Below are 14,945 nucleotides of genomic sequence, written 5' to 3'. Positions count from 1 at the left end.
TATTCCTCTCACTTTGTCCCAATTTCTTCCATTTGCCTAACACTAATGTAATGTTTTCAAAAACACAATCATATAAGCATAGGAATACAAAGTCAAATTAAATATACTTGGTCCCTGCCCTCAACAGACTCATGACTAAAGAAAAACACGTTAACTATACATAAAACTAACTGTACACTACCATAAATATTATAGTAGAGATGACCTGATGTGCTTAAACACACTGATCACCGTATCGCTCCTCATGCAACAACCCTCTCTCATCACCCAAAATGGGTTCACACACTATCTGACAGCTGGTTAAAAGAAATACTATTTTTAAAGATTTATCTTAAGTATGTGTCTGGGTCATGGAAGATGAGCACATCCGTGAGCCTCCAGAGGCCAGGAGAGGTTGCTGGGTCCATTGAACCTGGAGTTACAGGGGTTTGCTGGATATGGGTATTGGGATCTGAACTGTGGTCCTCATGACTGGGCAGCAAGAACTCTTAACTGCTGAGCCATCTCTCTAGGCCAAAGGAAATACAATTTAAATTGTTCTGTTCAACTTCTGAGTCAAATTTGCTATTATGTTAGGCTGAATATAGTCCAGAGTTCATGTCTACAGGTCCCAAACTTTGATCACCAGAAGAGGGGACAAAACAGTGTCACTGAAGACATTCTGTGAAGACAAATTCTGAGGCCTGATTACTGGAAGTGAATTTCACTATCGACTTGCCTTCACCCAAAGTGTTGTGGGAGAGGATATAGAGATAAGCTCCATGTAGAATTAACCAGCTGTCCTTCATGACACTAATTCTCCTTTGGTATTTTCTTGGTGTATACTAAAACCTACATTCAGTATACTTACTTTGAACTTTCAGTGTTATTTAGTTATATCAAGAATTCTACTAACTCATTTACCTTTAGACATTTCACATGCTATTATTAATCCTGAATAAATTAAAGGAAGCTATTCCTTTGCATTGCATTTACAAGTATAATATTACAGACTCAAGAGGGGCACTTCCGCTGGGCAGATGTGTCATAACAGGACTTGAACTGTCTTCTACATCATTACTACAGTCTAGCGAATTCCTGATTGTTTCAAATGACTCAAAATGTTGTAAATCCCTATCTGTGATGGTTTGTATATCCTTGGACCAGGGAGTGGCACCATCTGAAGGTGTGGCCTTGTTGGAATAGGTGTGACCTGGTTGGAATGGGTGTGTCACTGTGGGTGTGGGTATAAGATCCTCACCCTAGTTGCCTGGAAGTCAGTCTTCCACTAGCAACCTTTGGATGAAGACAGAACTCTCAGCTCCTCCTGTGCCATGCCTGCCTGGATACTGCCATGCTCCCACCTTGATGCCTTGATGATAATGGACTGAACCTCTGAACCTGTAAGCCAGCCCCAATTAAATGTTGTTTTTATAAGACTTGCCTTGGTCATGGTGTCTGTTCACAGCAGTAAAACCCTAACTAGGACAAGTTGGTACCAGGAGTGGGGTATTGCTGTGATAGGCCTGACCATGCTTTTATTTGAAAGAATGTGGATTTTGGGACTTTGGATTTGGAAAGCAGTAGAATGCTTTAAATGGGGCTTAATGAGTCATCCTAGTAGGAATATGGAAGATTTTGTTGCTGGGAGTGATTTGAACTGTGTTGACCTGGCCCAAGAGATTTCAAAGGAGAAGAATTTCAGAATGTGGCATAAAGACTGGTTTTGTGGTATTTTGGTGAAGAATGTGGCTACTTTTTACCCTTGTCTGAAAAGTTTGCCTGAGGCTAAGGTGAAGAGACTTGGATTAATTGCATTAATTGCATTGACAAAGGAAGTTTCAAAAAAGCCCAGCAGAGACTCTGGTCTCTGGTTAAGTCTCACAAAGAGAAGTTTGAACAAGCATAGCAAGCTTAGAAAGGCCAAATATAAAATATATGGTTCGAGTATTAAAGGCATACCAGGAAGTGAAATGGAGCAAAATCCTGTGTTCTAGGAGATAACAGATTAAGGGAGTGGGACCTTGGGGATCCTACCCAGCTAAATTAAATCCAGGCATGGTGGTACACACCTTTAATCTCAGGAGACTGGCATGCTGATCTCTGCATTCAAGGTCAATCTACAGAGCACTAACCAGGATAGCCAAGCTTAGGCAGTGAAGGATTTAGAAAACATAAAGCTAGTGATAATGTAATAGTACAAGGGGATCATGTTCTAGTTCCTGTAAGCAGCAGAACTCGGCAGCTTCAGCCATGTGGCTCTGGCTCTAGAGTTAAGAATGGAAGGAACTACTGGGAAAATTGATGCTGGTTAGCTGGAGCTAAGGAATTAGCAGTGATTAAGAAGAGACCAGCATCACTGAGGTGAAATCTTCTGGAAATTGTTTGCTGGGAGCACAAAGAAGCTGTGTTTCAGAGATAACCAAGGTTTTACCTCATGCTGCGGCTGGACTTGGTAATGTGTAAGAGTCACTCAGGTGGTACTGCTTGCGAAGGAATGAAGGGATAATGGAGAGAAGCTGAGGCTTAGCACTGTGAGAGTCCAGGGAAGGCCATTGGAGAAGGTGAAGCCTCAGCTGTAGTTGATGGCTTAGGACTGAAGGGGTCATGCAAAGGATTTGAGGCTTGGAACCCTGAAGAGAGCCTATGAGAGGCTATTGGTGAAGCCTAGTTGGTATGGAATACCCCAGTGTATTGGAGATGTCAGTACCATGGAGTGATCACCAAGAACAGCAGCCGTAGTGGAGTGGATCAACCTGAGCTTAGAGTGCTACAGAGGGCAGAGCTGGAAAAGTGATGCCAGCTCTTAGAAAGATCAAGTGGAATCCCAGACACTGAAACAAGAAGCTGTAACATTGAAATTGCCTTGGAGACTCAAAGGTGTTAAAGATGCCAGAGCCATGCTGAGGAAAGCTGCTAACAGGGAGTTGAACCAGCCTAGTAGAAAGCAGTTTGTTGCAGTCAACAAAGATGATAAAGGAGTGGAGATCTGAAGACCACTTTGACATCAGCCATGGAGATGCAGAGTTTGGAGTTTGCACAGCTGGTTTCCTGCCTTGCTCTGGAGATTACAGTTAATTAAGTTGGATGAATCTCAGAAGAGACCTTGAACTTTGGACTTTTAACATTGTTGTGACTGCTATAGACTATGAGGACTTTGAAAGTTGGACTAAATGCATTTTGCATTATGCTATGTTTAAGTATGGTCCCCATAGACTCATGTGTTTGAACAAGTCTATGGGGACCAGGGAGTGGAATGTGATGGTTTGTATATCCTTGGACCAGGGAGTGGCACCATCTGAAGGTGTGGCCTTGTTGGAATAGGTGTGACCTGGTTGGAATGGGTGTGTCACTGTGGGTGTGGGTATAAGATCCTCACTCTAGTTGCCTGGAAGTCAGTCTTCCACTAGCAACCTTTGGATGAAGACAGAACTCTCAGCTCCTCCTGTGCCATGCCTGCCTGGATACTGCCATGCTCCCACCTTGATGCCTTGATGATAATGGACTGAACCTCTGAACCTGTAAGCCAGCCCCAATTAAATGTTGTTTTTATAAGACTTGCCTTGGTCATGGTGTCTGTTCACAGCAGTAAAACCCTAACTAGGACACTATCCAAGCAGCTAATTGACGAAGGATTGAATGAGAACAGGGAACTCTAAAGCACACAGTGGGACCGTAAGGCCACAGCTAAGACAAGGAGGCAAAGCACGCTCTTCTGTTCCATTCCCGCTTCCTTAGAACGACCACAGAGGGGTTGTTTCCCCTAAACTTTTGAAACAAGGGCTTCTCTGTGCAGCCCTGGCTGTCCTAGAACTTGCTCTGTATATCAGGCTAGTCTCAAATTCAGAGAGACCCATCTGCTGCTGCCTCTGTCTCTCTGCCTCTGCCTCCTGAGTGCTGGAACTAAAGGCATGTGCCATCACCAAACAAAAGAAAACAAAACAAAGCCAAGAATGGGGCATACTGTAGCTGTAGAATGACTACTTATCATGAAAGGCCAGGGAGTGGAAAGGAGAAAAAAGACAGAAGTGAGAATGGATGAAGTGAGAAGTGAATGGTGATAAAGATAGAAATTAAAACCTTTGACAAAGGAAAATGATGTAGTCAGGTTTTTTGCTTAAAAAACAAAACAAAACAACAAAAAGAAACCACTTAAATACGAAATTACCAAGTATTCTAGCAAATCCACTTCCAAAAGAACTAAGAGCAGAGAAGTACGGAAGCAGGGACTGGGGATGTGGCTCAGCTGATAGTGATTATGCCAACTATGTAAAAGTCCAGGGGCCCACCTCCAGCACCACACAATTCCAGCATTTGGGAGGCAGATGTAGGAGGATTAGAAATCAAAGCCAACCTAGACTGTATTAGAAACAAGAGTTCCAGTTTGGAAAGATGAGTTTTCGTGGATGGAGGGTAGTGATAAACTGAGTAAGAAAGCAGGGAGGGGTGAAACTATGCCGGGGCCAAACAAACACAGAAGTGGATGCTCACTGTCAGCTATTGGATGGATCACAGGGCTCCCAATGGAGAAGCTAGAGAAAGTACCCAAGGAGCTAAAGGGATATGCAACCCTATAGGGGGAACAACATGATGAACTAACCAGTACCCCGGAGCTCTTGTCTCTAGCTGCATATGTATCAAAAGATGGCCTAGTCGGCCATCACTGGAAAGAGAGGCCCATTGGACTTGCAAATTTTATATGCCCCAATACAGGGGAATGCCAGGGCCAAAAGAATGGGAATGGGTGGGTAGGGAAGTGGGGGTGGGGGGTATGGGGGACTTTTGGGATAGCATTGGAAATGTAATTGAGGAAAATACGTAATAAAAAAAAATAGATTGTAAAAAAAAAAAAAAAGAAAGCAGGGAGGGGAGAGGCTGAGGATGCAGCTGCTGTAAAGTCCTCGCCTCACAAACACGAAGCTGGAGGTTCTATCTGCAACCCTTTTAAAGCAGATGTAGTAGCACATGACTGTAATCCCAGCACTGGAGAGGTGGACACAGGAGGACCAGAACCTTAAGGTCATCCTGGACCACACAGCACATTTGAAGGCCAATGTGCAACGTGAGATACATGAGACCCTGCCTCAAAAGCAACAAAGAGAAGAGGAAAGAGATTGATTCTATCTCCTTTACCAAACAAACATAGAAAACACCTGCCAAGACTTTTTTCAAATTAGTCAAAAGCCAGATTAAGTAGCTTACAGATACAAGGATAAGCAGTTTTCTATCGTAGCCCCTGTGGAGTAAGGACATGACAACTGAGTGCCGGCCATACAGGCCACTCCCGCTGTGTTCCTTACGGTTCACTAAGTCCCAAATAATTACTTTTGACATTGGATGTTTAGAGAAAGAACTCTTCAGACTCTAATAAATCTAAGAGAAGAAACAATCATCCATTAAAGGGGTGAAAGTGCCAGAAATTGAAAAAACAAAACAAAACACAAACTACCTCTTCCATTGTTTCCTCGATCTGAGCAGAAACTGGTTCAGGGGATCTGAGACCAACAGGTACAAACACTGGTGCTTTGCTTAATTCTTCTGGGGCAAGATGATAGGTTTCTTCCTCATAGTCAGAATCAAAATCCTCAGCATCATCTTCATCCTCTTTCTGAGAAGCCCGAAGAGTCACCAACATGGACTTGGAAGCTCTAGGTTCCTTCTTAGCAGTCTTACCTCGAATTCGTTTTGATCCACGCCCTTTGGTCACATTTGGTTTCGTCTTCCTCTGTGTTCTTTTCCAACTGTGCTCTATCTCACACTCAGAGGCAGAAGAGAGAGGTGTTCTTCGACTCGAAACAGTCTTGGGATAGCTTGATTCTTTCAATAGTTGTGGACAGCTGGATCTGTAACCAGAGTAACAGTTATCATCGTGTAAGCACCAGGATAATCTCAATGAAAGCCTTACTGTTCACAGTAAAATCTCAGTTCCAGCCACTAAATAAAGAGCCCGAGCTAAGGCTGTAGCTCAGTGGTAGGGCGCTACCCAGCATGGAAAGTCTTAATTCAACTCCCAACAATGACAATGAGGATGATGCTATGCCATCTCACTTTATGACATTAGAACTGAACCTAAGGCCTCAAAAGTCATACACAAATGTGTTCACGAACTGTATGCCCAGCCCCACCCATTCTTTTAAAATGAAAATAAAAAAGGAACTGACTACAACTTAGCATCTTATTCAGAGTGAATTCTTACTTATATATCTAGAAATATTGCAGAGTAAGGGTTTTTTTTCTACATAATAAATTCTTAATCCTAGTCTAATAACCATGATATGATGACTGAGATAAAATAATCACAAATTAGAAATAACTAAAAGAAAAACAAATAAAATACAGGGAACCAATCAATAATGACTATGAAATCAAACAATGGAACTGGTTTATCATGTCCGGTATGTAGATTAGGAGGCAGAGGCAGGCGGGTTTCTGAGTTCGAGGTTTCTTCCGACTTTCTTAAAACCTGAAAGTACCCTTTGTTATTGTTTACAGCCAGACAAGCACTAACATTCTAATTAGCAAGGTAAGGCACACTATCTTTTGATCAGGAAAAAAATGTACATTGTTATAAGTACTTGTAAATAAAAAACAGTGTATTAAGGTAGAACTTCTTTAAGAAGTAAGTGCTTGTTCTGAGTCTCTAATATAAACAAATTACCTAATTGGTTTACTGAGACTCTGCTCTTCAAGCCCCGAAGATGGAGGCTGCTCTTTCACAGTCTCATCCTTGGAACCTTCTGATGGTCCAGCGTTCAGCTGAGCATCATTTCCGTCAGAACCCGACTCTTCAGAATGTACACACTCTTTTCTCACTGAAACCTCCAGAAGCATATCTGCCTTTTCCTTAAAGAAAAAAATAAAGATAACATTACCATGGATACAATGTATATCAATATGGTTTAGCAGTCTGGCCTAGTCTCCTAAAACGTGAGAAGCCACAGGTGGTCAATTTTCAATCTATATAAGCTGTGATGTCGTAAGTGTGTGCAGCACACACGTGAGTCTCTCACCACTGCTCTCCTTCGTGCCCTGGCACAGCAGACTCACCCTCGCCTGCAGAGGAAGATGGGTGTCACAGTCTCCCTTCTGCAGCAGGTGATCTTCTGCTGTTAGTGCTGTGCTCTTATCCGTCTGGCCTGTCTCTACACCTGCTTGCTCATCCTTACGGCGTGCTCCTCCTAAATTTGGTTTAGCCTTTTGGAACCGCCTTCTTATCAGCAGTGCTGGACTAGGAACATACGGTTTATTTTCATGCCTAGAATGAAGTACAAATTATGATGAAGACCAAAACGTTTCATCAATGTACAATAAACAATTCTGGATTCAAATTGATGTTACGTTCAAAGGATTATATATAAATTGGAAATAAAACAGAGCATGCAAAATGAAACATTGCATTTTGTATCTGAAACAAAACATAAAAGATTTTAACATTTTCTGTATAGCCTGGGAAACAGTTTATAGTATTAATCTTTATTATTTTTGTTCACTAGTTCTAGCCTGGTTTCATATAACTTTAATTTACAGAGAAAAAAAATCAGACACACACTTGTTACAGTAGCTGAACACAGGTTGCATAACAGCACTTTAAATAAAAGCCTCAAATAGGCTCCAACACATGAACAAATAAATATACAATGGCCTTGTTTGACAGTCTATCACACCACATTCCTGAAAGCTCATGGGAAGATCTTGCAGTATCTTAAGGTTAACATAAACCATTTCAGGAGGAAACAAAACAAAACAAAACCATGGTTTAAAGATTCAAAGAAAGCCAAAGCTACCAAGGTAGCTGAAATACCTAAGGACTTTGGGGAAATTCTCAGTAACTGGCTAGGATGTGAATTAGGATACTCAAAAATCAGTACAGGGATAGAAATTTTTTTAAACCACGGCTGAGGATGTAGCCCAATAGCGGAGCCATAAGGGTCCACCTACAAGGAAAACTGTCATGTAACTCTGAAAACACAGTTAAGTATAGGGACTAGCCCAGTGGCCCAGTAGGGAAAGGCACTTGCCACTAACGCTGGCTAAGTTCAATTCCCATAAGGTGAAGGAAGAGAACCAACTCCTGAAAGCTGTCATCTGATCATACACCTCTAACCACAAAATAATGAAATAAAGTTTAAAACATAGTTAAGAGTAAAATATTACTAAGTTCAAAGGAGACAACAAACTTATGAGCCTAAAGATAAGGAACAAGTTGGGTTTGGGTAAGTTGGGTTTTTTTTTTTTTTTTTTTTGAGACAGAGTTTCTATACATAGTCCTGGCTGCACTTGAACTCAGAAAGCTCCTGCCTCTGCCTCCCAAGTGCTAAAATTAAAGGCACAAGCCACCACACCCTATACAGACTGAGGCAATTTTAAACCAGGACTGCTGGCACAGCTTCATCTCAGCTACTAAGGCTGAAACAGCAGCATCACAAATTATGGTTTGTCTGGCCTATAAGCAAGTTTAAAGCCAACCTGGACAACTTAGCAAAGTTCTGTTTCAGAGAACATAAGAGTAGTACAACGCTTGCCTGGCATGAAAAGGCCCCAGAAAACACAAGAGCAACGCAGAATGTCTTTGAATAAAACCAAGTATGAAACAATCAGAAACTGTGTTTGACATGGTTCATGCTTTTCTCATGAAAACTAGACTCACCTCATCTGTTCATGAACAACGCTGGCTTTGTTAACACTTAAGTTTTCTACAGGATCTGCGTGGCCTTGACTTTCACTCACTTGGCACTGTGACACTCTGGGGGACATGTCAACTGCAACTCCACTTTCAATGTGGGAAGAGTTTGCCTGAAAAGACGAAGCCGAGTGAGATTGTTTTATTGTTTTGTTTTTTGAGTGAGGGTTTCTTTGTAGCCCACTGGAACTCACTCTGTAGACCAGGCTGGCCTCAAACTCAGAGAACCACCTGCCTCTGCCCCTAGAGAGCATGAAATTAAAGGTGTTAGCCACCACCCCCTGGCATGAGATTTAATATTTAACCATAAAATGTCTTAAAACGTTTTAATCAAAGAATGAATATTCGCATTTCTATTTCTCCTCTCTGGGATGCTGGGACTGAACCTGAAAGATCTGCATGCACTGTCATTGTGCCATATGCCTAAGCCACTTAGGTTTTAAAAATTATGACCTGAACTGGGCATCCAGTATTCATGATTTACAGCCAAAACAAGGTCACCCCATTCTGAGCAAGAAGTACAATGACTTACTACAGTGCCATGCAGACATAATACTATAAAAGTGCCAGAGGGGGCTGGAATGAGGATTCGGTAGGTGAGAGCACCTGCTCAACAAATACGAGGATCTGAGTTGGGATACCCAGCACCTACGTGAGGCAAATGCAGCAGAGCACATTTGTAACCCAGCACCAGAGTCACAAATGGACAGTGGATCCCTGGAGCTCACGAGGAGCCCATTTAGCTAAAGCCATAGCATCCAGGGTCAGTGAAAGACCCTGTGTCAAAAATAAAGAAATATACCATCTATACCCTTTGTCCCGTACCTACATGCACCTGTGCACATGCCCAAATAAATATGTACACTCATCACATCTGCACATACTGCTCTAAAGATAATCTGTACTGAGTAGGACTGGAATTCGATTTCACACCACACGCCCAGCGTGCACACAGCTCTGGGTTTGATCCTCAGCACCAAAAGTTTAATAGCTTTTTTAGGAGTGTATTTTGTTCAAATGAGGATCACAATGACTTTTAATCTAGGTTTCATCTCTTTTTAAAATTTATTTATTCACTTTCCCAATATGAGCCCTTCCTCTCCTCCCAGTACCCCCTCACACAGTCTTCCTCCTATGCCCCCTCTTTTGAGAAGGTAAAGTTTCTCTCTGGGTGTCAACCTGTCCCCTGGTTTTACCCAGAGAAAAGAACATAAACAAGACTAGTTTAAAAATAACATTTTGGGGACTTAATTTTTTTTTTCTAATTCTAAAAGACTTACTAAGAAATTAAGGGCCAGCCAAACGACTCAGAAAAAAATAAAAAAATAAAATAAAATAATAAATTTAAAGCACTAAGCATCTCCAATCCTCAGAATTCATGGGATAAAAGGAAAGAACAGACTCCCACATGTTGTCCTCTGACCACACAAATGCATAGGTAAATGTTAAAAGTAAACTGAAAGCCTAGGTAAAGCTGGACACAGTGGCATAGCCCTAGAATTGCAGCATGTGGAAGCAAAAGCGTGGATCAGAAATTCAAAGGCAGCCTCAGCCATACACTGAACACAAAAGAAAAAGCAAGAAATTAAAGTTAAGCAGAATGGAATGATGGTGTATTTCTGTGCTTGAAGCACTCAGGAAGATGAGGCCAGAGGATAAAGGCTAGTCTCAGCTAAATAAGGAGACACTGTCTAAAAGGGTAAAAGAGTCTTAAAGGGTTAAACAGCCCAAACAGTATACTTATTTATGCAGCAGAAATGACCTAACTGCTGTTTCCTGAGAGAGGTTAGTTACTACACTACTAAGACAAAGTGACAAAAGCGTCAGCGCAAACTCAGCAGGAAATATGAAACAGAGTTGGACTCATCATGTATTAACTGAGCAGAATGTGACAGGACAGGCCCAGGCTGAGCTACCATTTGCTGTCTCAGCATGCATTAAGGATCAGGTAGTTGCAGATCAATTCTCTCACCACAGTCAGGCATGTTCTAGTCTCGTCTTTTTGCAGTTCTGGTCCTTCATTCTTAGCTATGTCTCGCGCTTCGCCTTTTTCTACTATTTGCCTCTGTCTGGCCTTTTGCACATTTGGTCTTGGTCTCTGAAGTCGACCCCTCACTGGGAGAGTAGTCTGGACAACATTTTGCCTTGTTTCTTGTGTGACCGTATTCATCATTGAAGTCCTAGAAAAAAAAAAAAAGGGGGAAGCAGAGGGAGTTTGACTACAAGAAGTTGACAACTCTAAGAACATGCACCTTGAATTTCCTCTAATAAACTCCTATAAAAATATTTTTCAAATTATTCAAGGACAGTATCTTCTCACTACAAAAATATGGTATCAAAGTTAGGAAAGCCATAGGGGGGCAAAAGTTATTTCAGGTTTGAAATGTAGCAAAATGGAAGGCAAGGCCATGGCTAGTGTACAGTCTTAGATTTAAACCTAGCACAGTCAAGAGTAATAAATAAGGGGTGAGATAGTCAGGCAGAGGAAGCTCATTCAATTCTCAAATGTTAATAAGCTTATATGGTATGCCTAACATAACCAAATGTGTAAAAGTCAGAGGACAGAATGGCAGAGGCCAAGGACCAAAAAAAGAGGAGAAGAGGGAGAGTGGAAGTGATGTTTACTGAATGCAAAGTTTCATTAAAAGGTTTATGAAAAAGAAAACAGTGTTCTGGGATGGATGGATGGATGGATGGATGGATGGATGGACGGACGGACGGACAGAGGTGTTGCCCATAAAACAATGATTTATGTCACTCTGTTTGAACAACTAAAAATAGTAAATTTTAATTTATGTATATATTTTGCCAACTTTTTAAAAGTCAAAGAATTTATAATATATATATATTTTTAGTATGCTACTTTTCATAAATTTTAAAGTTAACAATAAATAAATATATCATTAAAAGATGTTCAATTCCATCTATTTTTCCATTTTAAGTGGCCTACCTTATCAATTAGACCAATTATTCTCTATCCACTTTTTTTTTTAAATAAAGAGATATTTCAGGGGGGGAAGGGTATGGGGGCCTTTTGGGATAGCATTGGAAATGTAAATGAGGAAAATACCTAATTAAAAAACAAAACAAACAAAAAAAAAGAGATATTTCAAAGAAAAGCCTCTCTTAGTTTAGATTTTTAAGGAAATATCACTGTTTACCCAATAGGAACAACTAAGCCATTTTCCTGGTGTTGGGCTAACTGAGAATCCTCTTTAGGGTCACTTGAACTTGGCGGTGAAGGCTCCTTTGCAGTCTGTATACATGGTAGTATCGCAGCCCCCTCCTCCTCCTCATGACCGGATTGATCATTTTCTCTTGATGCCATTAGGGAAGGTACATTCTAGACGTTTAAAAAGAAAAACCAATGGCACAGCGTTAATGTAAGACTAAGGCAGCCACTCTGTGAGGGTAACAAGGGGGGGGGTCTGCCGCGCAGCAGGTCGACTTCTAGAGCCCGCCTTACAGAACATTCACACACGTGCAGAAACCTGCATGAACAAAGCTATGACTTATTCAGGACCATCATCCAATAGAAAAAATGAACAAAACACTGACATAACATAGTATATCAATAGAAAATTAAATTTGGGGGGGAGGACATTGTTGAGTACTGAAATGAGGTCCTCATGCATGCAAGAGAAACATTCTACCCACTAAACTAAATCTGAATTTCTTTTTCTTTCTTCCTTCCCTTTGAGATAGACTGTATAGGTCTGGCTGGCCTGGAGCTCAAGAGACTCACGTCCCCTACTTCCCTAAGTGCCACCACAATGAAGATACAGGGTCTCACTCTTGTGCTTCATCATCTTGAATAGCTACAACTACAAAGCGCACGCTGCACCACATTCAAGCTTAACCTTATATATTCCAGCACATAACCACTTTAAGAAGTTTCTTCTTTGTCCTAAGCCCAAAAGAGGTTTAAAATACTATATGAAATGGAAATACCAGCTGCTAAGGGATGATGTCATTGTGGCCTGTTAACGCTTATATACATCTACATGTATATAGTCACAATTGCCACATTAATTAGGGAGGAGAAAGAAACAGGATATGGGGTTCTCTTGTTTTGAACTACAGACATAATTCTTTTTTTTGTTTTGTTTTGTTTTTTGTTTTTCAAGACAGGGTTTCTCTGTATAGCCCTGGCTGTCCTGGAACTCACTTTGTAGACCAGGCTGGCCTCCAACTCAGAAATCCGCCTGCCTCTGCCTCCCGAGTGCTGGGATTAAAGGGGTGCACCACCACGCCTGGCTAGACATAATTCTTAAAATTAAAGATTTTGTAACAAAAAGTATTTCATAAAAGCAGTTTTTCTATCAGACAGGTGAGATGGCTCAGCCATTAAGTGCACTGGCTGCTCTTCCAGAGACTCGGCATCTATCCACAGCAAGCATGTGGTGGCTCACAACCACCTGTAAAAATCCAACCCCAGGGGGTCTGAGGACCCTTTCTAGCTTCTGTGGGTACTGCACATATGGCTAAACACCCATACACAGAAACCAGAAAAAGTAGCTTAACTTTATAAAGTTGGAGGAAGTACAAATCAAGAAAATTATTCTAAAATGCAAAATATGAATTTTAATTGTAAAAGGTACTTTAAAATAAATTCAATTTGGGGCTGGAGAGATGGGCTCAACAGTTAAGAGCACTGGATACTCTTCTAGAAGTCGTGAGTTCAATTCCCAACAACCACATGGTGGCTCACAACAATCTATAGTAGTGAAATCTAATGCCCTCTTTTGGTGTTCAGACAAACATGCAGGCAGAGCATACATAAACAACTAAATCTTAAAAAACAAAATACATTCAATTCAGCCAGGCCGGGTGGTATATAGACCTGTAATCCCAGTTACTTGGGAGACAGGAAGATGACAAGTTCAAGATTTCCCGATTTCCCTGGGTTATCTCAAAGCCAGCCTGGGTAAACTTTGAGAGAATTTATCTTAAAAGTTAAGAAGGCTGAGGATCAAGCCGAGCGTGGTGGCTCACACCTTTAATCCCAGCACTCGAGAGGCAGAGGCAGGTGGATTTCTGAGTTCGAGGCCAGCCTGGTCTACAGAGTAAGTTCCAGGACAGCCAGGACTATACAGAGAAACCCTGTCTCGAAAAACCAAAAAAAAAAAAAAAAAAAGAAGGCTGAGGATCTAGCTCAATGACAGAAAGTTGTCCTAACATCTGCAAGGTCCTTAGGACTACAAGGACAAAAAGAAAAGAAAGAACCACTGATTTTAATATTAACATTTCAATTTTAATTCTGTTTAAATTCTAACATACAATCTTAACTTGTTATAAATACAGTTAATGAGACAAAGTATTTCCTTCAACTCATACCTAGCACTTCATTTGTCACGTTACCTTAGTAACAGAATGGAATAAAGCAAAGTTATTCCCATTTTTCCTTGAGAGGAACCTGTTACATTACTTGGCTGTGGTGACATAACCAAACATCAAGTAGAGTCTAAATATCTTAGCTGATATCCTGAACACATGTACCCACGCCTGCCTACCAGACACCAGATAGTTGACATAAACGATATGGAATAATGACAGTAAGCATGGAACACCATCCACAGTAAAAATTACACAAACTTGCAATGGTTTAATAACCATAATAACAAGAAAAACTCCCAAAGCTAACCTCCACCTTAATCCTCACTCACATGTTGAGGAGAGAGAGCAGCTTGGTCACTGTCCTGCTGTAGCATGGCGGCCTCCACTGTGCAGGCTTCCGATTTCTTCCCAGGCACAGAGTGTGCTGCTTCTATGGTTGCTCTCTTTACAGCTGCTCTTGACAGGTTTGGTTTTGGTTTTTTGAATCGACTTCTCAGGAAAGGAGCTGGCTTCACTTGAAGTGGCTGCTGCTCTTGAGGAAGAGGTTTGCTTTGGGAAAGCATTAATAAACATGATCAGAAAGTGCTGAAGTTTGAAAGTGAGTGGAACTTAGAGCTGGCAGTAACCTTCTAATTGCTTTTGTTTTGTTTTTACAAGGGTCTTCCCATATAACCTAGGCTGAGTTGGAATATGTTCTCATAAGCCAGGCCGGCCTTCAATTCTCCTCCACTCTTTTGCCTCCACCTAACAATTGGGGAGTGTGGGTATGCACCATCATATCTGCTTAATTCTAATTTTTAAGAAGACAAAAATGGAACTATTCATTAAATTCTGAAAAACACTGAGTTGTACAATCCAGGCCATGTTCATTTCTAAATACTTGTTACGTGTAATTTGTTAATAAGTATCACCTCTGGCTATCAAGATAGACTTAATCCTCTCTCCCCAT

At 41.2% G+C, this 14,945-nt stretch overlaps 1 protein-coding gene across 4 annotated transcripts in view; it reads right to left on the bottom strand.

The window, feature by feature from the left end:
* Bdp1 (BDP1 general transcription factor IIIB subunit) overlaps positions 1 to 14,945 on the bottom strand; it is an 88,374-nt gene that overhangs the window by 29,112 nt on the left and 44,317 nt on the right. For all 4 annotated transcript variants that reach the window (XM_021180075.3, XM_029468190.2, XM_029468188.2 and 1 more), the window contains exons 19-25: positions 14,326 to 14,545; positions 11,821 to 12,002; positions 10,632 to 10,839; positions 8,627 to 8,772; positions 7,027 to 7,234; positions 6,638 to 6,822; positions 5,429 to 5,822 (exon numbers count right to left, since the gene is read on the bottom strand). In XM_021180075.3, coding sequence (XP_021035734.1) covers positions 5,429 to 5,822; positions 6,638 to 6,822; positions 7,027 to 7,234; positions 8,627 to 8,772; positions 10,632 to 10,839; positions 11,821 to 12,002; positions 14,326 to 14,545 — 1,543 coding nt within the window. The remainder of the gene's footprint in view (positions 1 to 5,428; positions 5,823 to 6,637; positions 6,823 to 7,026; positions 7,235 to 8,626; positions 8,773 to 10,631; positions 10,840 to 11,820; positions 12,003 to 14,325; positions 14,546 to 14,945) is intronic.

This window comes from Mus caroli, unplaced genomic scaffold (assembly GCF_978045245.1).
Source record: "Mus caroli unplaced genomic scaffold, Mus_caroli_1 scaffold_15, whole genome shotgun sequence".
Lineage (NCBI taxonomy): Eukaryota > Metazoa > Chordata > Mammalia > Rodentia > Muridae > Mus > Mus caroli.
This window is presented reverse-complemented; position numbering and strand designations above follow the sequence as displayed.